The sequence below is a fragment of the Antennarius striatus genome, chromosome 15, assembly GCF_040054535.1.
Source record: "Antennarius striatus isolate MH-2024 chromosome 15, ASM4005453v1, whole genome shotgun sequence".
NCBI lineage: Eukaryota > Metazoa > Chordata > Actinopteri > Lophiiformes > Antennariidae > Antennarius > Antennarius striatus.
In genome coordinates this window covers 4,856,084-4,883,090 of record NC_090790.1, presented here as the reverse complement: position 1 = coordinate 4,883,090, position 27,007 = coordinate 4,856,084, and the positions used below count along the sequence as shown (strand labels likewise).

General features: G+C 40.8%; 1 protein-coding gene across 2 annotated transcripts in view; it reads left to right on the top strand.

Moving 5' to 3' along the window:
* The window catches only part of whrna (whirlin a), a 112,761-nt gene that overhangs the window by 36,519 nt on the left and 49,235 nt on the right, over positions 1-27,007 (top strand). For both annotated transcript variants that reach the window (XM_068333971.1, XM_068333973.1), the window contains exons 2-3: positions 19,598-19,816; positions 24,459-24,584. In XM_068333971.1, coding sequence (XP_068190072.1) covers positions 19,598-19,816; positions 24,459-24,584 — 345 coding nt within the window. The remainder of the gene's footprint in view (positions 1-19,597; positions 19,817-24,458; positions 24,585-27,007) is intronic.

Below are 27,007 nucleotides of genomic sequence, written 5' to 3'. Positions count from 1 at the left end.
GCAGCTCTGCTCAGTCAGTGCTGCCAGTGCTTCTTGGTCAGTGGAGGACAGATGCCAATGATGGCTGGTTGTGATTGTTCAGTCTGTGTCCCAGGAGCTTCCTCATGTGAGTGTTTCCCAGTCGGTCCGGTCTTGGCAGTGCCGTTTCGGGACTTTTGATTTGAACTGAACTGTTGTTTGGACTGTGTGGGTTTTTTTTCTTGTTTTTTTTTTTTTTGGTTGTTTTTTTTGCTGTTCGGTGTAGTGGAACTATTTTATCATTGTCATTTATTTCCTGTGAGTTGCCATCCTTCATCGGTCAATGCTGGAAAAAAAAACAAACTTTAAAAAGTTTCATCAGGGGAAAGAAGAAGAGACACAAAATAATCACAATTTTCATGTTTGTAGTGTCGTTCACCCTCTACGACACCTGCTTAAGAGTCAGTGTTACTTCATGTGTTGGTTGGCGTAACCAGTCCCACAAATAGTAGAAGACATGAACCTTACATTAGCATACCGTGTATGGATAAGAAATGCCTTTGTGCTTCGGTACAGAATCAAATGTTGGTTCTGGTGTTTTCTGGTCCTCCTCTCATTAAATATCAGACAGATATATCTCTATAATGTGTCTCTGTATGTCCCTATAAAGGAGCTGCTGGATGATTCACCAGTCAATGCAGGTGAAATGCAAAGGAGGAGATACAGTTTAGTTAATTAGAAGGTGTCAAGGAATGTGTGGGGTCGCATAAATCCATAGCACAGCTGGTCACCCACCTTCTCTTCATCTTGCAGAAAACCTTCAAACATCATGTTGATCTCTGTAATGTGATCTGATCCAACAGAATCTGCAAAGAGGAATCGCTGTTGCACGTAAGACCCCGGCTCAACGAGAACAGCCTTTCCTCAGACGCCCTCATGCATAGAGGACGTTGTGGGCGGAACACATGAGTGCAAAAGGTTTTAGCAAAGCATTCTGTACATGTCCAATACTAAAACCAATAGAACTTCAATAGAAATAGTGTGTCCTTTAGGCAATTTTCTCCTCAGAGGATGAAAAACATTGAAAGAAATTCACCTCATTTAAACAGCAGTTCAACCTCCAAGCATCAGTAGATTAATAAGAGCATCATGACAATTTTAGAATGCTGCATTATAGGGGACCTGCTATGAAAATCACAAACAGCTTCAACCTTTATTTACAGCCTAATAGATGTTCACTGTCACCAGTCCAGGGTTACGTTCAACTGACATGAACCCTACATGTGAAATAATCCAGGCTTACCTGTCCCATGTTTCATTTAGCCTGCGATAGTGTCGCTCCCTGCGATCTCTCATTGTCCGCGACGATTGTCGATGAACAGTGTACGTCCTGTCTGTAAACACTCTGTTGCAAACGCTCCCATTTGCAAACACTGTGCGTTTTAAGTTCTTTGCGATTTTTACTGATCAATAGGATCAGCCCATGCAGTGTTTACATAATGAACAACGGAGTCACGTTCGGTTGAGAAATCAGCTGAACACTCAGCACAGAGAAATCAACAGTTATTAACAAGAGAGACAAACACGAGAAAAATAAGAACGAAATACGTAGTAACAAAGTTACTGAAAGAAATGTTTCAGACTGACGACCACTCCGACACTGGATCAAAACAAAACGCCTGTGAACGCGTGGGGAGAGGGAGTTGTTGATAGAGGAGGCTCAGAGCGGGTAGGGCGGTGGAGATAGGGAGCTGAGAGTCACGCCCCATAACACAGAGTGTCTGGGGGCGGAAGGGATTTTATCAGTGTTCAATCAAAGATATTGATGACCACGGATCACTTTGGGGCAAGACATTTCAAATACAGTGTAGTTGGACATCTGGCAGCTGAATGACATGAATTTAAAAAAGCATAATTTGGGACCTTTAAGTCAGTGGCTCTGTTTAAAAACTGTTAACACATGGCAGCAGGAAGAAGCGGAAACCAACCAAGTGGGTAAGAAAGGGAAGAAATGGCAGAGGAATAAAAGCAGAACCCGAAGATCATCGTCTTATTGTTGTCCTTATTGTGTGTTTGTATCACAAACACGGGCTAAAATATTCTGTAACAGCAAAAAGTCCTGTTGTTTCACTATTACTATTATGAGTCATATTTCTGTACTTGTTTCTGGTATTTCTCAGTTTCTAAGGCTTTCTTTCAATTGCTTTTGTCTGACCACCAGTGATCACACATTTAAGTGATCACAAATCACCAAATGGCATTTTATCCTTCAATCCCTGAGTCCTCAGTATATCGTCCAGCATTACTGCTTCATTGTCAACTTGCTGCTTGACTCATTAGTGCATGGAAAGTGCGACTGTATCGTAAAAGAAGCTGAGCTACACGTTTGCCTTCCTCATTAGATGAAACTGTCTGCCTCCGCTCTACAGCAGACATGAAAACTGCTGCTTTGTATCCACCCCGACATTGTTAGTAGGCTGGCATAAATATTTGTTTATGTTCTCCTTAAAATGACAAATAGCGGCATTAAAGTGTAGCTGAGGCCTTGTAGCATTATTGTCACGTGATGGTACCATGTGACATCACCAATGTCCTCAATCAGGAAGTACCAAGAAGACAGAGGAAGTGCAGAGTCGTCACCGTGTTTATTCTGATCTGTTCCTATAAAATGTTAAGCATTCGTATGTGTGTGTGTGTGTGTGTGTGTGTGTGTGTGTGTGTGTGTGTGTGTGTGTGTGTGTGTGTGAACTAACTTATATTACCTTAGGGTGATTTCAGACCTGGATTAGACCAACGTTGAGGGGCCCAAAGACCTTAGGCACCCCAAAATGGTGGGCCCCACAAGGTTTTTCATTGCAAAAGGCTCAGGGGACACTCCTGATATGCCCCCTGCCTTTTTTTTGACATGTCCCATAAGGTAGCAAAAGTTGGGTACAGGTGTGTGTGCATCTTCACCCTGGTGGTAGGAAATGGTACTGCATCGCACACACACTCCAGGAAGTGTGTATCCCAACTTCCTGCCAGAGCAGGAAAAGCAGGAAGTGCTGCTGAGCTGCATATATGGACATATTTTTTCAATGCCATTGTGTTTAATCCAACTCTACAGCAAATGTTAATGTTAGATAATGTTAGCTAATGCCAACATTAATGCTAGCGCTAGCTAACGAGCGTTAGCTAGCGTTAGCGTTAAATAGCGTTAGCTAGCGTTAGCGTTAGCTAGCGTTAGCGTTAGCTAGAAATAGCTAACATTAGTATTAGCTTTTATTGCTAACTGCTGGTCATAATGATGATAGTTAAATGACATAAAAATAAACAGATGGATGGATGGACATTTCAATAGAACGCTCATGCAAATGTTTTAACCACAATACATGGATCTCTTGTTTATGCTTTATGTTAGCTAGCTACAAGCTAGTGTTAGCACTCTATTGTTAACTGCTGGTCTTGATGATCATTGAATGGATGGATGAATGGATGGATGGATTGATAGATGGATGGATGATAGATAAACAGAAGATGGATGAATGGATGGATGACATTTGTACATTGATAGTTTTTCTATGCCATTGTGTTTAATCCAACTCTGAAGCAAATGTTAATGTTAGCTAATGTTAACTAATGTTAGCTAGCGTTAGCATTAGCTTGTATTGCTAACTGCTGGTCATGCTGATGATTGTTAAATGACAATGATAGACAGATGGATGGATGGATATTTCAATAAACCTCTGCAGCACATGTTTAACCACAACTTCAAATGGATCTATTGCCTGTGCTTCAGAGCTTTTTAGCTAGCTACAAGCTAAGGTTGGCCCGCTTTCTTTTGTTAACTGCCGGGCATGATGATCATGATTTTTAAAACACAAATACATGGATGGATGAATGGATTATAGGTAAATGGGCAGATGATAGATAGATGGGTGGATAGCTGGTTGAATGTTTCATTAGAACTCTCATGCAAAGGTTTTCATTTTAATTTAAAAAAAAAAGTTTTTATTAAGTGTATTAATCCCCAAAGGGAAATTAAGACTCCACTCTACACACAGGTTAGTATTTACATGCATCTAAATAGTGTGTACAGGCCTGTAACACACACAAGGGGCCTTTGGGCATGCAGGTGAGAGGGAGGTAGAGTGGCGGCCAGCTCCGTCGGGGTGCGCATCCAATGCGCAACTTCTAAGATGATGGCGCCTTGCTCAAAGGCACCTCAGCAGTGCTCCAGACGTGAGCTAACACCTCCCACCATCAGCTCACACTTTGGGTGTTTTTGGGCACGAGCGGGAATCTGAACCCCCATCTCAGAACATTGGACGACCCGCTCTACCGCCTGCTTTACCACTGAGCAACTGCCGCCCCAAAACCACAATACATGGATCTCTTGCTTATGCTTTAGAGCAGCGGTCCCCAACCTTTTTTGCGCCACTGACCGGTTTCATCTAAGACAATATTTTCACAGACCGGTCTTCATTTGCTCGATAATTGTTAATGTTGCCAGGACAACTGTTGTCTAATAATAAATCCTCCGCAGTGGTTTTATATAAAATGCAGACATTGTTGAAACAGACACAGACCAATGGATGGATAGATGGATGGATAGATGATAAATAAACAAAAATGTTGAAATGCTAGTTTCACCGAGCCTTTGTATGCTATTGAGGGTCATTAGCATGAGACACATCACCTGGGTTAATCTGCTGAGACAATCTTTTGGAGTTTCGAAAGGACCTGATTATAAATAGGTGCACAGCCTATCTGTGAACCGCGCGCAGCCTATCTGTCTCCCTAAAGTGGTGTTACAGGAAGTCAGTCGGGTAACGCGAGAGGGGACATGGGGAGACAGACAAACGCTGCAGGTACATTAATGGTTAGAAGTTATAATTTTTCTGTTTCAATATTTAAAACTTTCTTAACTTGTTAAACTAGTGTCAACTTATAAGAGCTCACAACCAGCGCCAGAAAATGAAAGTTATTAAAGGACAGTAAAGTTAATTTTAAATGACATATATGCTATTCATCATAATGAAAAATAGAAGAAAAAATAAATTTTAAATGTGTAGCATCATCAGTTTGGTCAAAAAAGCTTAAAATCTGCACCGCAGCAGCTTCCGCATTCAGTGGTCACGTGGGCGTCACTGGGGCCGAACATAGCTTAGCGGCCATAAGAAACAATACAATCCACGTCGCGGTTAACTCCAAAATATCATGATTACCTGCGCAGTGAACAGTTGTGTCAACAGAACAGCAAAAAGACGCAAAGACAAGGACCTGTCGTTCTTTAGAATACCTTCTGGGAAGGTATCGCGCTAAAAATGCTAATGCGCTAGCCCGTCAATGGGATTGTACATATTATGATAGCATTGAGCTAACTGCATTTATTACTATTGGACTGTGTGGAATGAATAACAACTCTAGTTGTTATTCATTCCACAGTGAATTTATTCGAAAGTCGCGTCTGTTGTGTCAAGTCTGTTGACACAACCATTCACCATGCAGGTAACCATGATATTTTTTGAGTTAATCGCGATGTGGATTGCATTGTTTCTTATGGCTGCTAAGCTATGTTTGGCCCCAGTGACGTATGACGCCCACGTGACCACTGAATGCGGAAGCTGCTGCAGTGCAGATTTTAAGCTTTTTTTGACCAAACGGATGATGATACAGATATAAAAAATGTTCTTCTATTTTTCATAATGATGAATAACATATATGTCACTTAAAATTAACTTTACTGTCCCTTTAAGTGATGGGAATTCCAGCTCTTTTTTTTGTTGCTTTTCATCAATATATTATACCAATAATATAAAATTATAATGTAAAATTATGTACAAATGAATTAATAATGTAAAAATCTCGTTATACTTTTTATTTATATATGTTTATTATATAAGTATGCCTTTATTTTTTCACTCTACAGTGCACTTTAAATGAATTTAAACTTAAAACTTATTTTATATAAAACAAATCGACAGTCAAACAACACAGAATCCCTTAAAAACTCGCAACACAACAAAATATAAATGAAAATATGTAAAACAAAAGAAAAAGATCAGCATCCAAATAATGTGTTTAGTAAAGATTGGCATTCAGAAACACCATGTGTGTCCGCTTTGAGGGACTGATTCGGCTTCTTCTGTCAGTCATGATCTGCCCGGTTTTGGAGAAAATTCTCTGGGAGGGAAATGACGTTGCACCAATGCACAGTCTCCATGTCATCACGTGTGTGAGGTGTGGGCAAAGTGAAGCCTTGTTTTCCCACCAGTTTAGTGGATCTGCACGTAACTGGCAAAGGGGCTCCTCAAGGTAGGGTCTCACTTCCAGTATTGCATCTGCTGAAGGCTTCCTTCTTGTAGTGTCTTCACTTGCTCTTTCTTCAAAGATTCTCCAAACAGCAGATGCTTGTGGCCCCTCTTGCTCATCCTCTGCTCCATCTTGGCCCCCTGGAAGTGGAGTTGGCTGGTTGAACCTTGCTGCTGCTGCAGTTATTCTCTGAATAGCTTCATCAACTGCTTTAGTGTCATTGAAGGTCAGCTTCTTGAATCTTGGATAAAGAATGTTGGTTTCTGACAGAACAGTGTTATATTCCATTCTATGGAACTTTCTGTCCATGGATGCACAGGGAGCCTCTACTAGCTCTTTCACATGCTGTGGTTACGCTGGTCTGGTTCTGAGCTGTCACTCTCTGCAGAACCCTGCGCAGGATTAACATTTTGGAGGCTGTAGCATAGCTGAAAAAGAATAAACAATGGGTGTTAATATTACGCTTTGTTTTATGTGCAGGTGTATTAAAATTATTTCATGTCTACTCAGCCTTTTATTCCAGTAATGCAACAACAATTACTACTACTAGTAATAATACTAATAATAATGTAACAACATTTGTATACTGCACCTGTCTGCACTGATCTCCACAGCGACCTCCTCAAATTGCTCCAGAACAGTGCATGCCTCCTGCAGTACCTCCCATTCCTCTTGGCTCGGAGGATCGACCGGTACATTGATAACAGCTAGGTTAGAGATGACTGCATCCTTGGACTCCAGAATCCGTTTTATCATATGAAAGGTGGAGTTCCACCTTAACATACAATCTTCTCTGAGCTTCAGCTCAGGCATGTCCATCTGTCGTTGTGTTATTTTGAGCCTGTGTGTGGCTGTTGTGCTCCTGTGGAAATATTCCACTATTGACTTTCTCCACAGCAGGCTTCATCACCTTCAGAGCATCTCTCACAATCAGGTTAATTGTGTGTGCAAGACATTTCATAATTGTGCTGGGTTCATTTCAGGGTTTTAACTGCTTTGGTTATGTTCGCTGCATTGTCAATAACACAACCACCTACTTTGTTTATAACATTCCACTCTTTTGCCACTCTGAGCAGTTCCCCTGCTAAGTTCTCAGATGTGTGTCTGTCACTGAAGTCAAAACAATTCAGAAGGCAGGACACCATTTTATCGTCTTCAATAAAATGACAGGTAACTGACGAGAAGGATGTGGGGGTTCAGGATGTCCAGCTGTTGGTTGTTAGAGAGGGCTTTATTAACCCTCTCTTGCAGGGATGATTTTTTTGAGAGAGGGTTTTCATGCTTGGAATGTTGTACACGTGATCTCTTCTTGGTGTATTCTATTGATTAGTCATGCGCTACAATTTTGTAATGTCCTAGAATTCAAATTCTTTATTTGGGGGCCTTTAGCAGGTATGAGATTAAATGTGATTAATTAGATTAATTACAAATCCTAGTTTTAATGAGATTATTTTTGTAATCGCCTGACAGCACTACTTTTTACCGTGTTTAGGAATATCCTTGTCCCTCCCTGTTGCTCCTCTGTCTGGCCTCCCCTGACTCTGCTGTCCTGACCTGCTGTGTGGAGCTGCCGCCGCCCCTCCCCCACCCCCGCTCCCCCCCCTCCGCTGTGAGAGACTGGCGGTCACTTCTGAGTGTGAGCTGACAGCGGGAGATGTCACTGAATGCAGGAAGGCCCCTTGTGTGTCTCTGAGTGTTACGGGCCTGTATGCATAACACCAGAACTAATAGTGGGGTCTATACTGTGCTACTAATAATTTTCCTACAGGGATTAATAAAGTATATAAATTTACTTTATTAATCCTGGGCAGAAATTATCTACTATCTGCTGTCATACAATCACAGAATTTACAATATTACACAGACCACAAGACCGCGTTTAATTTGTGAGCATACATTCAGAGGTCATGTAGCTGTTGGGCTACCAGACCTGGTTTCCCTCCTGAACTCCTTCATGTATTCAAGGCGTCAGTGTGGCTGCAGGGAGCCGGTCCGCTGTCACGTGATCAGTGTGGCTGCAGGGAGCCAGTCCGCTGTCACGTGATCAGTGTGGCTGCAGGGAGCCGGTCCGCTGTCACGTGATCAGTGTGGCTGCAGGGAGCCGGTCCGCTGTCACGTGATCAGTGTGGCTGCAGGGAGCCAGTCCGCTGTCACGTGATCAGTGTGGCTGCAGGGAGCCATTCCGCTGACAGGTGACAGGCACGTGACGCTCAGACGCGCGCGACTGCCGGCGCTGCCAGTCAACTCCTCAGACGTCCGCATCTCATTAGAGTCACGGAGAGAAGTTGGATGAAGAGCAGCGGACACGGAAGTTCTGTTTCTGTTGTGGCTGAAAGCACATTCCTGTGGTGAAATCCGAGGTAAGTGTGTTAATACGTCACGAATCTAACATGGCTTTAACAGAAAGTTGTCAGACAGGCGATGCGTCACTGCACGGTTTTTGACAGCAAGAATAATAACCAGTACTGATGCTAGTTTTTGTGCGCGATGAGTGTATGTACCCGTGTGCGTAAATCACGTTTTAAAAGTTTTTGTGTGTGGTATTTGGTCGGATATGTGTGTAATTACACATTATTTTTGACTGATAGCCAGAATAATACAAATATTAATGCTATTTTTATATATTTAACCTGCGTGCACGTGTCGTGCACGTGTGTTGCATGCATGTAACGCTCGTTTTGGAAGGCGTGTTAACGTAGTTCACACTCATCCAGAGTCTGAGGCTGATGTTCAGGTGACTGATCCTACTGGATACATCTGTAGTTTCTTGGAGATATGCAGAAAGTGATTGTAGAAATTTAATTTACTGACTTGAGGCCGTATGCAATGTTAGTGATGCATTCAGGGTGTTTGGATACTGTCCATTTGTGTGTGATACAGCCCATCATACAAACTGCAGAAATGTAAATTTGAGTTTGTGGTGATTTCAGAATGGTTGATTCAGCAACCCTTCTACATGCATGTTTTTACCCCAAAGGAGCACTTCTCAACTTACGAATGCTTTTTGAATGACATCATTTGATTATATATATAGCTGATTTTTCTCTAACTGTACTTTGAGTTACAGTGCAGTTTTGGAAAAAAAGGAGAAAATATTCATTTTGCTTTAAATTGTGGTTTTGGGTGAATACAGATTCTCTGGTGACAACAATAGAATTTGTAGATGATGTGGCATTTTGCTTGTGAGAAGCATTGAGGTGGAAATTCCTATAAATGTATATTGATCTTTGCTTGACAAAATGGATATGAGCAATCAACAAGAACATGTATTGCCTTCTCTTTTGGGGGATAAGTAGAAATGTTTATCAGGGAATGTACTATATCTGGTTATGGGTTGAGTGAATCCAGTTCTGAATATTGATCTATTGAAGCTGGAATGTGTTTACATTTGTGTCTCCCTATGTCTGCACCTTGACAAAACAGATATTTAACCATTATAAAGGACAGTGCCTGTAAAGTTCTTTTGATGAGGGCCAGGTATACTTTGGTATACCTGTAACATAATAAAAATTGGGACAAACTGAAAAAAATTAATACATAACTGGCCTAGCAGCATCAAATGTTCAGGGTGTGCCATGGGGAGCAAACAAATGTTTGGTGAGGTGCTGACCATGTGGAGCAACCTACTGAAATAATTAGGACTTAAATTGGATGTTGTAGTGTACGCATTGTAATACAAGGTCATGTTGATATAAAAAATGTTCAAATGAATTAGAATACACTAAACTAATAGTAATGAATGTAGGAGATTGGAAAAAATTGTGGTAAGGACAGGCTGGCTCTATCACAGTGCCTTAAAATTTGTGCAACTTCCAAGTATACATCAACATGACTATTCCAGATGATTATGAACTATGATTATGAATATGTCTTTGAAATCAGTTATTAGTTTGGAAGGATGTTGTTTGTGTTGTTGGATACATTTGAAACAATTTAACAATATTTTCACAGAGGCCTAATGTCAACAAGGAGAACCAGGATACGGCCTGCAGATGATGCAAAATCATACATTCTGTCTGCGAGGGACAAACCAGCATTTATTGAATGACATATTGACGCCAATAAAGGTACAGGGCATTATTTGGGTGCACAATACACTGTTATTAAGTTGATATTTAGGATGCATAGCACAAACATATCTTTGGGAACAAACTTCATTTCAACTGCTAATTATTCAATGTAAAATAATTAAGTTCTTTACCTTACAGTCATATTTCTAGTTCTGTCTACATTCACCTCTATGCATTTACACACTCATGTGTCCCTGGTCTTGTCCTTGTGGGGTCTTGAAATCCTGGACACACAGTTTTCTCTTTTGTTGCAGCCAGTTAACTTTACACACTCCGTTTCTAGTCTTATCCTTGTGGGGCCCTTCCGTCTGTAACTTATAATATATTACTTTATAAACAATTGGTAACACCTGTCAACAACCAAGTGAAGTCATTACTGTCATAAAATAGCACTTTATTAAGTATTAGAGGTTTGACATGGCTATGTTGAATGTAACCCATGTTACTCTTTCATTTGTTGTCTTATTTCCTTGTTCCTCTAGTATAGACTGAACAATGCTGTTATTTTTGAGTTCACATGTCATTTCAGAAGCTGCTTTCACTTGAACTAGTGCTTTTAACACAGAAATATCTACAAATAGCAGGTTTTATCTTTACCAGCTTGCAAACGATTGTTTTGATCTGAATTCACAGGTGATAAACAAGCAGCCTCCCATTCCAACATCTGCACCAGAGATGGTACCCTTGGATCTACAATCTCAGACTGATTACATCAGCGCCTGTGACAGCATACAGGTAAAGTAGCAATGCTGAAGCCATCATTCTCAGTTATTTTAACTTGTACATTAACCAGAATAAGAAGGGCTAGTGCTGCTTGTGTTTCACTAATGGCTACTGCCTGGATTTGTGTCCTATTTGAAGTAGCAGACTTGACCTTACAGTCATATTTCTAGTTCTGTCTACATTCACTTCTATGCATTTACACACTCATGTGTCCCTGGTCTTGTCCTTGTGGGGTCTTGAAATCCTGGACACACAGTTTTCTCCTTTGTTGCAGCCAGTTAACTTTACACACTCCGTTTCTAGTCTTATCCTTGTGGGGCCCTTCCGTCTGTAACTGATAATATATTACTTTATAAACAATTGGCAACACCTGTCAACAACCAAGTGAAGTCATTACTGTCATAAAATAGCACTTTATTAAGTATTAGAGGTTTGACATGGCTATGTTGAATGTAACCCATGTTACTCTTTCATTTGTTGTCTTATTTCCTTGTTCCTCTAGTATAGACTGAACAATGCTGTTATTTTTGAGTTCACATGTCATTTCAGAAGCTGCTTTCACTTGAACTAGTGCTTTTAACACAGAAATATCTACAAATAGCAGGTTTTATCTTTACCAGCTTGCAAATGATTGTTTTGATCTGAATTCACAGGTGATAAACAAGCAGCCTCCCATTCCAACATCCGCACCAGAGATGGTACCCTTGGATCTACAATCTCAGACTGATTACATCAGCGCCTGTGACAGCATACAGGTAAAGTAGCAATGCTGAAACCATCATTCTCAGTTATTTTAACTTGTACATTAACCAGAATAAGAAGGTCTAGTGCTGCTTGTGTTTCACTAATGGCTACTGCCTGGATTTGTGTCCTATTTGAAGTAACAGACTTGACCTTAGTCATATTTCTAGTTCTGTCTACATTCACTTCTATGCATTTACACACTCATGTGTCCCCGGTCTTGTCCTTGTGGGGTCTTGAAATCCTGGACACACAGTTTTCTCCTTTGTTGCAGCCAGTTAACTTTACACACTCCGTTTCTAGTCTTATCCTTGTGGGGCCCTTCCGTCTGTAACTGATAATATATTACTTTATAAACAATTGGCAACACCTGTCAACAACCAAGTGAAGTCATTACTGTCATAAAATAGCACTTTATTAAGTATTAGAGGTTTGACATGGCTATGTTGAATGTAACCCATGTTACTCTTTCATTTGTTGTCTTATTTCCTTGTTCCTCTAGTATAGACTGAACAATGCTGTTATTTTTGAGTTCACATGTCGTTTCAGAAGCTGCTTTCACTTGAACTAGTGCTTTTAACACAGAAATATCTACAAATAGCAGGTTTTATCTTTACCAGCTTGCAAATGATTGTTTTGATCTGAATTCACAGGTGATAAACAAGCAGCCTCCCATTCCAACATCCGCACCAGAGATGGTAACCTTGGATCTACAATCTCAGACTGATTACATCAGCGCCTGTGACAGCATACAGGTAAAGTAGCAATGCTGAAGCCATCATTCTCAGTTATTTTAACTTGTACGTTAACCAGAATAAGAAGGTCTAGTGCTGCTTGTGTTTCACTAATGGCTACTGCCTGGATTTGTGTCCTATTTGAAGTAACAGACTTGACCTTAGTCATATTTCTAGTTCTGTCTACATTCACTTCTATGCATTTACACACTCATGTGTCCCCGGTCTTGTCCTTGTGGGGTCTTGAAATCCTGGACACACAGTTTTCTCCTTTGTTGCAGCCAGTTAACTTTACACACTCCGTTTCTAGTCTTATCCTTGTGGGGCCCTTCCGTCTGTAACTTATAATATATTACTTTATAAACAATTGGCAACACCTGTCAACAACCAAGTGAAGTCATTACTGTCATAAAATAGCACTTTATTAAGTATTAGAGGTTTGACATGGCTATGTTGAATGTAACCCATGTTACTCTTTCATTTGTTGTCTTATTTCCTTGTTCCTCTAGTATAGACTGAACAATGCTGTTATTTTTGAGTTCACATGTCATTTCAGAAGCTGCTTTCACTTGAACTAGTGCTTTTAACACAGAAATATCTACAAATAGCAGGTTTTATCTTTACCAGCTTGCAAACGATTGTTTTGATCTGAATTCACAGGTGATAAACAAGCAGCCTCCCATTCCACCAGCCGCACCTGAAATTGGTACCCTTGGATCTACAATCTCAGACTGATTACATCAGCGCCTGTGACAGCAAACAGGTAAAGTAGCAATGCAGAAGCCATCATTCCCAGTTATTTTAACTTGTACATTAACCAGAATAAGAAGGGCTAGTGCTGCTTGTGTTTCACTAATGGTTACTGCCTGGATTTGTGTCCTATTTGAAGTAACAGACTTGACCTTAGTCATATTTCTAGTTCTGTCTACATTCACCTCTATGCATTTACACACTCATGTGTCCCTGGTCTTGTCCTTGTGGGGTCTTGAAATCCTGGACACACAGTTTTCTCTTTTGTTGCAGCCAGTTAACTTTACACACTCCGTTTCTAGTCTTATCCTTGTGGGGCCCTTCCGTCTGTAACTTATAATATATTACTTTATAAACAATTGGCAACACCTGTCAACAACCAAGTGAAGTCATTACTGTCATAAAATAGCACTTTATTAAGTATTAGAGGTTTGACATGGCTATGTTGAATGTAACCCATGTTACTCTTTCATTTGTTGTCTTATTTCCTTGTTCCTCTAGTATAGACTGAACAATGCTGTTATTTTTGAGTTCACATGTCATTTCAGAAGCTGCTTTCACTTGAACTAGTGCTTTTAACACAGAAATATCTAAAAATAGCAGATTTTATCTTTACCAGCTTGCAAATGATTGTTTTGATCTGAATTCATAGGTGATAAACAAGCAGCCTCCCACTCCAACAGCCGCAGTGTCCCCCGCCTTACGCCCTACGCCAGCATGGGATAGGCTCCAGCACCCTGTGACCCGCCACGGTGGACCCAGTGGCAGAAAATGGATGGATGGAGATGTGGCCCACTTTATTTTCAGTTTTTTCTTTTATAAAGTTATCTTTCTTTAAGGTTTGTTTTTTTTTTTTAATTGAACTAAGGCTAAAAGAAGGCCTCAGGGTAGAAAGTTTTTGTTTTATGTTTTTCACTGCCTGTTTTTGATTTTATATTTTTGAAATGAGGCCCACTTGTTTTTTCTTTTATAAAGTTATGGCTCAAAAGAAGGCCTTTTTGGAAAAAAAACCCAGTGGAGAGCAAGGCAGTAAGGTTTTGTTTGTTTTTGTCACTGCCTGTTTTTTATTTTGCATTTTGTTGTAATGAGGCCATATTTATTCAAGTTTTTTCTTGTTTGTTGATAAAGTTGGGTTAATGTAAAGCATTCATGTCTTTGTCACATGTCTTGTACCACGCTATGATATAAAAGCTAGAAATGTGTGTGCAGGTGTGTAAAAAAGGACGTCTAAGGTAGTAAATGCTAGAAATTGGGCCTCACAATGCAGCAAAAAACTTACTTGGAGACAAAAGTTTGGAAATATGTTAAACTCAAGTGATATTTGTGAAATAGATTTTTTTTCCAGCTTGCCTGATTTTTTACAAAGTTGTAGCACCAGTGGAAAGGGTGGACCCCACAAAGTAGCAAAGATGAGTGAGACCCGGTAAGGTAGTATAAGTGAGTATGTGTGTGTGTGTGTGTGTGTGTATGTGTGTGTACAAGAAGGTGGTCCAGCCTGTTTGCTGGATGGATTGGGGGAATGTGAGGATTAGCAAAGACGTCTTGGGCAGAGCGTTGTGGATGTTTTCCTGTGGCTAATCTCTGTGATTGATGACTGCGCTCCATTAAGTCTCCAGTTTGGCCGTTTTGTCAATTACTCATTAATCCGTTTTAGGGGTCGACCTCGATTGGGGCCTAAACTTGCTTCGCCGAGCCTGTCCGTTCTTTGCCAAGCTGAGAATATGGTGAGAACAGGTGTGATATGTCATTCATAAAAGAGGAAGTAATCAAAAAGTTTTGTGTCTGTATTGGATTTAAATTAAACTTCTGGTATTTGTTAATGTAATTATATTTGTGCATAACGGCTGCTAGGCATCTTCTCTCTCCATCTGTTGCAGAGCTGTGGGACGCACCGTTTAGAAGAATTGATCAGGCCGAGGAGCGGAAGCCTCTGGGAGCTTCGGCGTTGTAATTCAAATATCAATTAGAGCAGGATGCAGCATGCAGCAGATCCATCTGCTGGTCCAATTACCAGATGACCTACCTAGTGTAGTGTAGTATAGCCGCAAACACATGCTAGTTCATGTTCTTGTGGTTCCGTTTGTGTGTGCTGAAAACATCTCTTGTTCACTATCATGAACAAGAGATGTTTTCCATATCTGATGGATAAAAGGTGATGGTGTTTCATCTCAGAGAGTGGCCGGTCACTGTCATGGCATCACCTCTGGACAGGCGTAGAAATGAAGGAACAGATTGATCTAGTAGAAGTACGCAATAAACATAAAATAATGATTCAAAGCAACAGAAAAATTCAGATTAAAAAATAAAGTGTTGATCTCTACTCATCACCAGACCAGTCATCCTGCTCGGCTTTGCTGTACAGCAGACACCTTTGGTCTCTGCTTGTTTTTTGGGTCTTTCTCCAAATGCTTTAAGTTAGGTCTCCTCTATTTAAATGTGCATTAGTGAGCATAAAAGCATAAATGTTGTCTGACTCACGCCCAACTGAAATGTCAGTTCTTTTTTTTTTTTTTTTCCTATTTATGGCTTTGACTATTTTAATTGCATAAACCAACTGAAGGCTTCAGAGTACGTTTTGATTCTTAGCTCATACAAACACGTTGACGTGTTCATGCAGCACAGAGCACTTAATTATTAAAACTTGTACGATGAAGCTCTTCCTGTCAGGTTGACACAGGCAACTGATGCAAAAACAAAAATTCCCGATTTCTTCTTCACTCTGACTCTAATCCACTTCCATTGCGGCCGTTCCCTCTGTGAGAGTGTGACCATACAGCTGCTGGATGGATCGGACTGGAATCATTGAACCAAAGGCTACCATCCACTTACTGACAGATGTTAGCCTCCAGCCACTCTCAGATACCCAACAAGCCATCAAACAAACAGCTCATCTGTTCTCTGGAGAACTTCTTCACTGCTGCCTGCTGTAACAGACACTGAAACCAGGGTCAACTAATGGGATCGAGTGCTTTTGATTCTTGACCCTAGTTCAGAACAGCACATATCACTTACTTCTTTTCTTATTCTAGTCTCAGAAGCGTATTTAGTTGTGTAGTGTTATTATCCTGTCATCCTTCATCATCTGAATCCTCCTCAAAGCAGTCCTGCGCTGAAAAACCCAGACAATACACTATTTAAATTATGAATGTAGGAGCGGAGCTTGTCGTACTGTTGTGGATTTGGATTGCTTTGTGTTTTATTCTGAATATGGCCATTGTTTGTAATTGTGTAAAACATATCCGCTGTGTTTGCCAGAAGCTTTCTGACAGGCCTGAATAAACAGGCTCAAAGGTAATTTGGTGGCTATGTGTGTGTGTGTGTGTGTGTGTGTGTGTGTGTGTGTGTGTGTGTGCGTGTCGCTTTCAGACACTTTATGTATGTGCTTGCAGCTTAGTTTGTCCTACTGTACTCCCAATTTACGTGTTGATAAGATTGTGAGTACATTTAACTTTCTCATGACGGGGGGGGGGGGTTAGCAGACAAACTTAAATGAACATGAATTAACAACCTCGTCATTTTCTTTAATGAATTCCTCCGTCAAACTAAACGTGTCACATGAAATAACTCGTTACCCATGCAGTTCCTGGTACCTGGTGAATATTAGTCATGTGACACCACATAGTGATCCTTTCACACTGGTGAGGAACTCCCACTAATACCAGTCTGCAGCGTTGGTGGAGCTGCTTGATTCAGACTTTTTCTGAGTCTTTTTTCTGGTTTTTATGATTTGATCTCTTATTATTCACATTCTTCCTGTCTTTTTTTTCCCCTGACACCGGGTACCGTAAACCTTCTACACCAGAGAACCGTGCAAGTGGTGAAATTGAATGGCCTCTGCAGCGTTCTTTGTGCAGCCAGTCTTTTGTGTCAAAAATGGATTGCCTAAAATCTCATGAGACTGCATTGTTTTCTTCCGTAGCTTAGTCTGAATCTATTTTACCTGTGCGTTGCTATTTTCCATTATGCTCTACCGTGTATGGCATTATTTCCCCATTTCTTTTTGTTCTGCTTGCCAGTAATGGTGAGCTACATCAGACTGGCGTCCTGACCGTCCCTCTGGGGACGAGGCATTAGGACCGCTGTGCCACATCTTCTTACTCGATTACCCTTGTATCTTACTCACAGGATGGAGCGGAGTGCTTTCTTTCATCACATGAACCCCTCTTCATCTTCCTTCTTCTTTGTGCCTCATGTTGCCCTGACCTGCGGCAGCGACATCCACTTCAACCTGAACACATACGTAACCTCCTGTAGAACAGCCTATCCTGTATTTGTTCACACAAGTCTGCTTCACTAAAACAATACTAAAGAAACCAGAAGAATCACCATGACAACGCCCTTTTGACTCAAAGGGATGTGAGAGCCTTTTAGCCCCCTCCTGTGAGGCGAAGCAGAACAGTAGTGTTATAGTTTTATTGAATATGTTGTGTAATTGTGTTTAGCATTTATCCTGCTCAGTTTCAAGGCTGCACACACACACACACACACACACACACACACACACACACACACATACACACACACACACACACACACACACACACACACACACACACACACTGGCCCTAACAGATTGAGCTGAACCTTCCAGTTGATGTTCTAGGTCTTTTTGGAGTAATAATCAGTCTGCAAACTGAGGAAGCCTTGATTGCATTTCCACGCGTCACCCCCCCCTCGTGACTCTGCGGGATGTGACACCCCCATGTGCCAAAGATGTGTAGTGTTCAAATCAAGTGAATAGCCTTCATCACCAACATCGTTTGTGTTTTGACACGGCAATAAAATCAAGACAACCAGTCATCTTCCTCCTCGGCTTCTCGCTGTGCCACGGCACAGGTACGTCTCTTCATTTGATCGTCTCCCCCCACCCCCAGTGGGAGGGGTGGCTTCCAGCAGTGTGGCTGCTCATCCATTTGCTGAACTTATATACTTTATATACTTTTTTTTTTTTTTTTAAATCAGCATCTTTGCGTGGATGCAGCTCATAAAGAGAGACGGAGGAGACGGGAAATGATGACAGGCGTTTCGGTCCAGTCAGTGATCTTCAGTGCTGACAGACACTTGAAGCTTTTATCTATCAGCACAAATCAGGATTGTGTAATTGACTCAGCTCCATTGTTGTGCTGGAGCAGACGGGATTATTCTGCAACCATCAGCACTCTGAGAAGGAATAATTTTTAGTTGATGCTTGCAGCATATGTTAGCCCTCCTTTCCTTTCAACATATTAGTTTCATGCAGGAAGAAGCTAAATGAAAACAGGCTATTATTTTTTTTCACTGAAGATGCAGGAAGACAAGCTATTCTTTATTTATTTACTTTTTTTATCCTTAAGGAACAGAGATCGACTATGGCTATTCTATATTTATTTTAAGGTCAAATTGAATATATTAAAACCACAAGGCTTCATGGCTAACAGGAAAGAGAAGACGGCTCTTAAATGTGTGAATGAGGGAGTTGTTTTATGAGTGCAGGGACTAAAATGTCTAATAAACATAATTTCAAAAGAAGAAGCTAGAGAATGTTCCCATTAAGTAAAAGTCACCTTCTCCATCCAGCTAACATCAAGTGTTATGGTTAATATTTGATGTAACCCAGACAGACAGACAAGGATTCATGAAAAACACACTCTCAGTTGTGTGTTTACGTGCAGCGTTTGACAGATGAACTGCTGCACCGCCAGTCCTAAGTTTCTGTTTGAAGTTTGCCTCCGGTAATGATCGATAATTATAATGAAGTGATTTTCCTTTTTTGCCTGATATACCGTCAGAAAAAGAGAGAGAACACATCAGATAAACCTTCACCAGATCTATACTCAGCCTGTTTATCTGAGAACTGCACAAATGAAACAAATCCCTGCTTTAAACTGAAGGCAGCACTGAAACCAAAGGCAGGTGGAGCAACACGTGTTTCTAATGCTGGACAAACATGGAAAAAAAAAGCCTGGGCTGAAGCGTTAAAGGGGAGCTCGCACAGAGGAGGTCCTCTTTGTGGTGCACAAGGACTGATTGATCATTATGGGCTTCGAGCCGGTGTGGTCCGACCTCTGCTGGCCGCTGGTCACGTTGGAATACATTTAGCTGCGGAGGGTTTGCACATACAGCAGGCTATCAGAAGGCAATGAGGCACACCCAGCAGGGAATTTCACTAGAAATGTCTCACAAATGTGTATCTGGATGTGTGTGGGTGTGTGGGTGTGTGGTTCTTTGGGACTTTAAAGGGAGGATGAAATGCTGCTTTCAAACGAAACAATATTCTCCAAATCTAATATTCACCATCCTCTCCTCTCCTCTCCTCTCCTCTCCTCTCCTCTCCTCTCCTCTCCTCAGGTGCTGAAGGGCAGTAAAAAACTTTCTCTCTCTGTGCGTTCTGTCGGACGGATTCCAGGCGGCTACGTCACCAACCACGTTTATACCTGGGTGGACCCTCAAGGTCGGAGCGTCTCCCCTCCTCCTGACCTGTCTGAGCACCGGAGCGCCACCCTGAAAAGAAACGACAGCCAGAGACGGAGTAACATGCAGCTCCTGCAGGAGGGAGATGAGAAGAAGGTACGATTTAACAGGCAGAAAGAAAAGCGTTCTCAGCTTTTTCTGTTGACCTGGATAACTGAGGATTTCCAGACATGATTCCCATACCATAATATTACAAGCAACATAAGTACAATTAATTTCAAATCATCTACAGGTGGCTGTGGCATTTGTTGGCGCTAAAAACATAAAACTGAGTACTCATGGAGGATGTAAAAAGACAAGCGACCTTAACACTGCAACAAAAAACCCACAAACCAAGTCCCCTGAAGGCACCATTAACAAAAATGTTTGTCAGTGGGATCACGCTGTGAGCTGACTGTTCCACTGGGACGAGGACTGCTGTGTTCAGAGTGGGTCTGTTCATGTGAGGTTTTTGTTTTATGTTCGTATTGAAGCGGATCTCCACCTAGTCTCCACTCCTCCTGTTCTAACTGAACCTTCACAACAATGTTTTGGACTTAAAAAGTCTTTTAATAGAGTTTTTGACACAGTTCGGCTCAGTGGTTTTGAATTTGATGGGTATTATCCTTTTCAACACACAGATTGTTTTAAATATCATAAATTCTTTATATGTAGAACTTTTTATGCTGAAAAAAAAAACTTGTGAGTTTAGTCTTTAAACCAAAACACACAAGAAAATCAGAGTATGAATATATTTGAATCACTAAACCGGCCATGTAGTTAGAGAACGGTGCTTCTGTAGTGTTTACAATGTTTTACTTATGGTAGTCACGCCATCAAATCATCATCGGACGTCAATGCCGGTGTCTAATGTGACGTTGATGACTCTCCAGAGGAATGGAAGTAAATCATAAAAGTAGAACTCAGCGATGCCAAAAGGATGATGGACGTTGTAAAAAAAAACGTAAAAACTTAAACAATAACAGTAATTGGACTTCCAGTCCTGCAGAACTCCACCTTGTCACTGGAACATGAGCTGCAGGTAAGCGCCTGTCAGAGCTGTTTAATAGATTTATTACACAAGAGCTTTCAGTTTTACAGCTGCAGAGACACTCACGTTAATCTTAACAGCTTCAGCTCCATTAGCAAATGCTGTCATTAGTGCCCTGAAGACAGAATTTTAGAAAATATTAATCCAGCGTCACATGGATTGTGTGGCTGTTTTAGCATTTTTCTCGTCAGAAAAGAAAGTCATATCCATTTCTGATAATTATGTGTTTTCCTAAGACGTGTTGTCACAATTAAAACCGGGATAGGTCCCTGTCAGATGCGTACCAGAATCTGATGGATTGTGGCGAGGAACTAACCGAGATGGTCATCATTAACTGGATAAATCTGACCAGTTAGAATCCTCTACCTCGGACGTTTAAAGCCAATAACAGCACTGCTGTAATTTATTATAATATCTCACTTGGAAGGTCGTGTAGATGAAACACGCCTGACTGAAAAACAAGTGAACAGGAAACAAATAGAGACGTCCAGCCTCGCTGTCCATGTCGTCTAACTTTCTTTTGAGACTCAGCTCATCCAGTCTTGCGGGTCGTTAGAGAGACATGGTTTAAAAACACCTCCTGAATACTTAAGATTAATTTAGGAATTTGATAAGCAAAAAAAAAATAAAAATCCTTTATTAACAACAAAATCTCAGAAAATATTTCATTAACATTTCAAACCACTATTTACTACTCTATCATTTTTTTTGACGTTTGCCACAAGCAAAAATAACTCAAAGTGCTAATTTCACTCCTTCAATTTCGGGCTGTTGATGTTAATGATTTAAAGTTCATGATCAATCAGGAAAACCCATTTTACAAATTACTTTGCCCCCTTTCATCCCATAGTTCCTGCAATTTTATAATGGTGTATTAAACATGACCAAAGCTGACTGATTAGAACCCTCTAAACCCCCACTAAGTGTGTTAAACTTTTTAATCAGGTCCATTACACAATCATGACACTGGATAGTGATAATATTTATGTCACTAAAGATGATCATATTTGGAAATGTTCTGAGTGAACATGAACAGGTGTAATTGCCTGTCACATAATCTAAATAAATTGGACAGATTGGGGCCTGTTCGTAGTTTGTGCAGAGCAGAGCCCACAGTGGAGGGAGTGAAACACACATCAGGATACTTCACTGGCATCAGCTACAACAGTCTGATCATTATTCTGTCCAGTCAGCAGAAAACGCTGTAGTTTGATTTATTGTTATTATAATGCCGTTAACAGTCCAGTGAGTATAATTTTAAGGCAAATGAAGCACATTTAGATGTAGATGGTTTTTATATTGATTATATTATTTATCACCAAATAAGTTGTAAACCAGGCCTCGCTGGAACTATTACATGTTTTCGTACTTTTTCGTCTATAAACAAGCTTCTAAAGTTGAACAAATTAATCCTCTGTTTTGTTTTGTTTTTATTAACTTCATTCATTATCTGGTGCTGTTAGAAGTCAGAGCACTGTCAAATCAGATATTGTGATAAATCATGTTATTGATCACCATGATAGTGCTACTTTTCCCCTATTGACCATCTGTGTGTGTGCGATATAAAACCAGGAATGCCTGCAGCGATCGGATTCGCTGACAAACATCGAAGCCAGACCACTGGGGTTCATATAGGAGAGAGAGAGAAATAAAGGGAGAGAGAGAACATTAAAGGGATGCTATGATAGCAGCTGATGCTTCACAGCACTCAGAGCCAAGAACTGCCCTGTGCTGCCAATAAAAGAAGGATTTGTCCCGTAATTAAAGCTATTCTCTACGTCTTGCGTAAATGTCACAGAGGACATGTCTTCTTGCATATTCCCCTGAGCTAAGGTAGCTGACTTTCATCCAATAACCCCACAGTTATTAAAAGAGAAGAAGCCCATGTGTCAGTGAATGAAGCAGGGGGGGGGGGGTAATAAAGGTGAAGATGACATTGTTTATTAAAGATATTTGCATGAGTGTCATCTTGTAGTCAATGGAATGGAACTGATTCCACTTTTCAGTGTTGGCAGACAGCCACGTTGTCATCTCCCCAGCTAATCAATAGGCTTTATAGCGATGAAGCAAAATGTGAATATAAAGTATGGCACTACTAAAGCTACGTCAGCAGAAACAGAATGCATCAACCATATGCAGTCTTGGAATCCATTAGCTGCTGTCTGATGATGATTAAAACTTTTTAGTGGCTTTTTCGAATAATTATCTGCTTTCATATTAATTAGAAAAGAATAATACATTGTGTTTTTTCTATAGAAAATTGGATTGCAAAGAATAGTTGGTATAAGGAACAGAAAGCCTTGGCCTAGATATTAGTCAGAATAACTGTCTGCACCAGAAACTTTGACGCTCTGCCCCCAGAGGCTACATTATTATTCAGGGATTGATATATGTAGCATATCTTTATGGCAGTAATGGTATAGCTTATGCTGGTGCCATGAATGGGAAGAAGTTATAACCTAAGTCAGTTGGAATCAAGTCAATACTCACTGCAGCTGGGAGCGGTGCAACACGAGAGTTCACTAGCTGCTCCTGAAAAATCTCAAACATGTAGGCTAAAGCCCCCAAAGTCTGGATTTTTAAAAGTGCGATACTCCTCCTGTTTGAGAGAATGTACTACTCTGAAGTACATCACACTTTACTCTCTTCTGCTCTGGTAAAAAATAGTAATGGACATAGACACCATTAATCTGTATGGGCTGAGATCAGTGAAGTGCTTCTTCCTCCTCACTGCTTTTTTTGATCAGGTCCTCTTGCTCCACCTGAAAGTTATTAACAAGACTTTTTAAGTGCTGTTTGGCAGTGTTTCTGCTGCAGAGAGCAGCTCATATACAAAAAACTTAATGTAACTGTAGAATAAAAATGGTACTTGTGAAAATATAATTAAGGAGTCATAAAATTAATGAATTCCAGTCAATAAATAAATCTAAAGTTAAAAAAAAAAGCTAATAAAAAACATTTGTAGCAAAATTATCTCATGATTTAAAATTGTGACGAGCACAGAACAGTTTGCAGTGATGGAGTTAATATTCAAACACATGCTTTATTTATTCCATTGATGCATGAGTGTTTACACTGGTCCTCCAGCTTTCCCTTGTTTTTAAATTGCTTTATCAGCATCTTGGCCTATTTATTCCCGGCTTCTGGTGTCAACAAGGTGCAGCGATGAATTCAACCGCATGACAAACGTATTACAGATTTAGCTTTTCAGATTCAAAATTGAAGTTGTTGTTTTTTTTATTCATCCAGATTAAGGTCATTTGTTTCCTGTTTCAGTCATTATTATTTTATCTTGCTCAAAAAAAAAAAAAAGGAAAAGCGCTGAGCACAGAGCACTCATTAACTTGTGAAACAGACAGAAACTGTAACCCGTCGTGTTCTGTCTCTGCAGCAGGACGTTTAATTTGGATACTACAACAGATTATTTTGTTTTTGTCCAACATGACGTATTGTTTGCATTCAAACCGCGTTTTCTGCTTTCATTATCTGGTCAGTGAGACGATGACACTTTTCCACCAAATGACTGGTTGAAGCAGTTCCTCCTTCCAGCTGAACAGATTCAACCTCTTGTTTAATGACTCTAAGTAGCTCATTTTATTTCTTATCAGAAATTCCAGCTCCATTGCAGTTTGGACAACCCAATGAAACGTTGATCTTAAAGAGGTGTAGGGTTAATCCCACCTTTCTGTGTCTGTCCGTCTTTTGCAGGTAAACTTGGTTTTGGATGACGGCCGGTCTCTGGGTCTGATGATCCGTGGAGGAGCAGAATACGCTTTGGGAATTTACATCACCGGAGTGGACCAGGGCTCAGCGGCAGAGTGTGGAGGACTCAAGGTATTACTGCAGCCTGTCGCTCACACACACTTTTAGTAAATGCGAGTCTTTAGGTCCCATGCTGTCCACAGTAATAACTATAAAAGATAACTAACAACTGAAAAGCTTCAGATATTGATTTCCCATCACCCCGCTGAGGAATGCGCTGACACAAACAGAAGATTACAGTTTGGAGCTTCTCTTGTAGATCTCCTGCTCAATCGGCAAGACGCGGATCATGAAAATAAAGTGTGTATCCTATTATTACATGCTTTTCTAGTCCAGAGGCCACATGGGCTGGAGAAATGATTAGCGTTGCTCAGATTTACAGTTAATGACACTTAGAGGAGTATGTCTGAGATTTGAGTTCATTCATTGAGAATCATCAATATTTATTCCACAACCAAACACAAAAGCACCCCTGACATACTGTCAATATTTGATTTACCCCCACAGGAAACACCTCAAAAACAATCACACCTTTAACCCTGTAGCCACCACCGTGAAAGAAATACTGATTGAACTGAAGCTGTAGCCGCTGAATTATTGCATAAAAAATGGGATCATGACATTGAATCAGTCAGTAGTTACGATAGTTTTTGTTGCATGCAGTAACAGATGTCGTATGGAAGGAACCAAGCAACCAAATAAAACCTTTACCCTTTGTAGGTCTGAGAAAGATCATGTCAGGATTTAATGAAACGGCTCAGGTTCTCTATGATAAGATCTAATTGGTGGGTGTGTTTGGTTTGAGCCGATTCGCTCTCTTTATCTTCCGTTTGCTTTGTGCAGATTGTTAGCGTTTCTCACCGGCACTGACATTTCCTTTAAACGCTTCCTGTATCGATTCTCTCTCGCGCGCGCGCACGCGGGGGAAACAACAACACAAGACGAGTTGTTCCAGTATGCAGTTTTCTCCATTTAAGAAATGAATGTCTACCTCAGGTTAGTATCTATCAAACGGTTTGTCTTCCTTCTCCACCATATGGTGCTATGAAAAAGAACTGCTGGAAGGTATTTGAACAAATTGGTAGTAACATATGGTATTTGTTGGGAGTTGTGTTTTTTAAAGTGGGCATCAAGTCATCAGAAATAACTAATTCTGTAATCAAACAAATGAAATTCAGTTGAATTGTTTTGCCATTTTGAACATTCTCTGAATAAATGTAGTCTTCTCTCTCAAGGCTGCAGCTGCGATGAAGACATGAATGCTGATGATGACGAGACACGGAATATTTTCGGGGGGCAGGAGATCCTCGGTTAAACATTCGATGATCCCTTGGGTAGAAGTTGATCTTGTCTACCGTAGGTAGTGGTGCTGTACACCCCCGTGAGTGTTCAGCCTACAGGTGTGTGTTTCTGACTGTGACACGTCAACAGAACGACAGCGGGAATAAATGTCTCCCCCCGTGTGGGCTCAATCTCATGCCTGTCAAACAGCCAATTACAGGTGCCTATTAGAGGGCCCACACAGGTGCACACACACACACACACACACACACACACACACACACACACACACACACACACACACACACACACACACACACACACACACACACACACACGCTATAGGAAGGCTTGTTAGTGAGAAGAGTGAAAGGCTTGATGGGAAGTAGAGAGGCTTTATTTTTGTATGTTGCATATTTTTTCCCCTGCTCATATGTTCATGTTCTTCATACTGCTCAGCGTTGCTGGTGGTGCTCCTCGGTCATGTGCATTTAGAAAAATGTGTTTTGGAAACTGTTTGAAGTCTGACTTCTCAGATTTCTTCTTTTGCCTGAATTCCCCCCTTCATTTTTTTTTCTGTGTTTGGTTCCTGGCATCTTAGCAATTTAAAAAAGATTTATTTATTTATTTTTGTGCAAAAAAATCTGCAGTGAATATGAGGCGGTAGTGCTTCCAAGTGCACGCATTTTCACACCTCACAATCCAGGATTTAATGCATGAAATGAAGATCCTGGCGGGGTGAGGTGTCACACCTTTTGTTGGTTTAATGCTTCAGTCGACTCCAGGATTTCACCGCGGGACCAAAATCTTGTCAGACGCAGGTAGAGGTCAAGACGGGCATGAAAGAGCACAGCCATAGACAACCATTCAGACACACACACACACACACACACACACACACGCACACACACACACACATATACACACAAAACACATTGTGTGACATTATCAGACTGGCAGGAAAGGAAGACATACAGGTCCTGGTATTTAACACTCGTTTATTGTATGGTCTTTAAACAGAGAAGAGCAGGACATATAATGGAGCAGAACATACCTGGAGAGCAGATTGTATCTCCATGGAGATAATTATTCTATATAACCGTCACTGCCAACCTCAGCCACTGATGTCTGACATTCTCAGTGTCAAAGTTAGCAGCATGAGAAAAGCCCCGAGGTGTTCTTAAAATCCACATTATAATACAATACTACTGCTA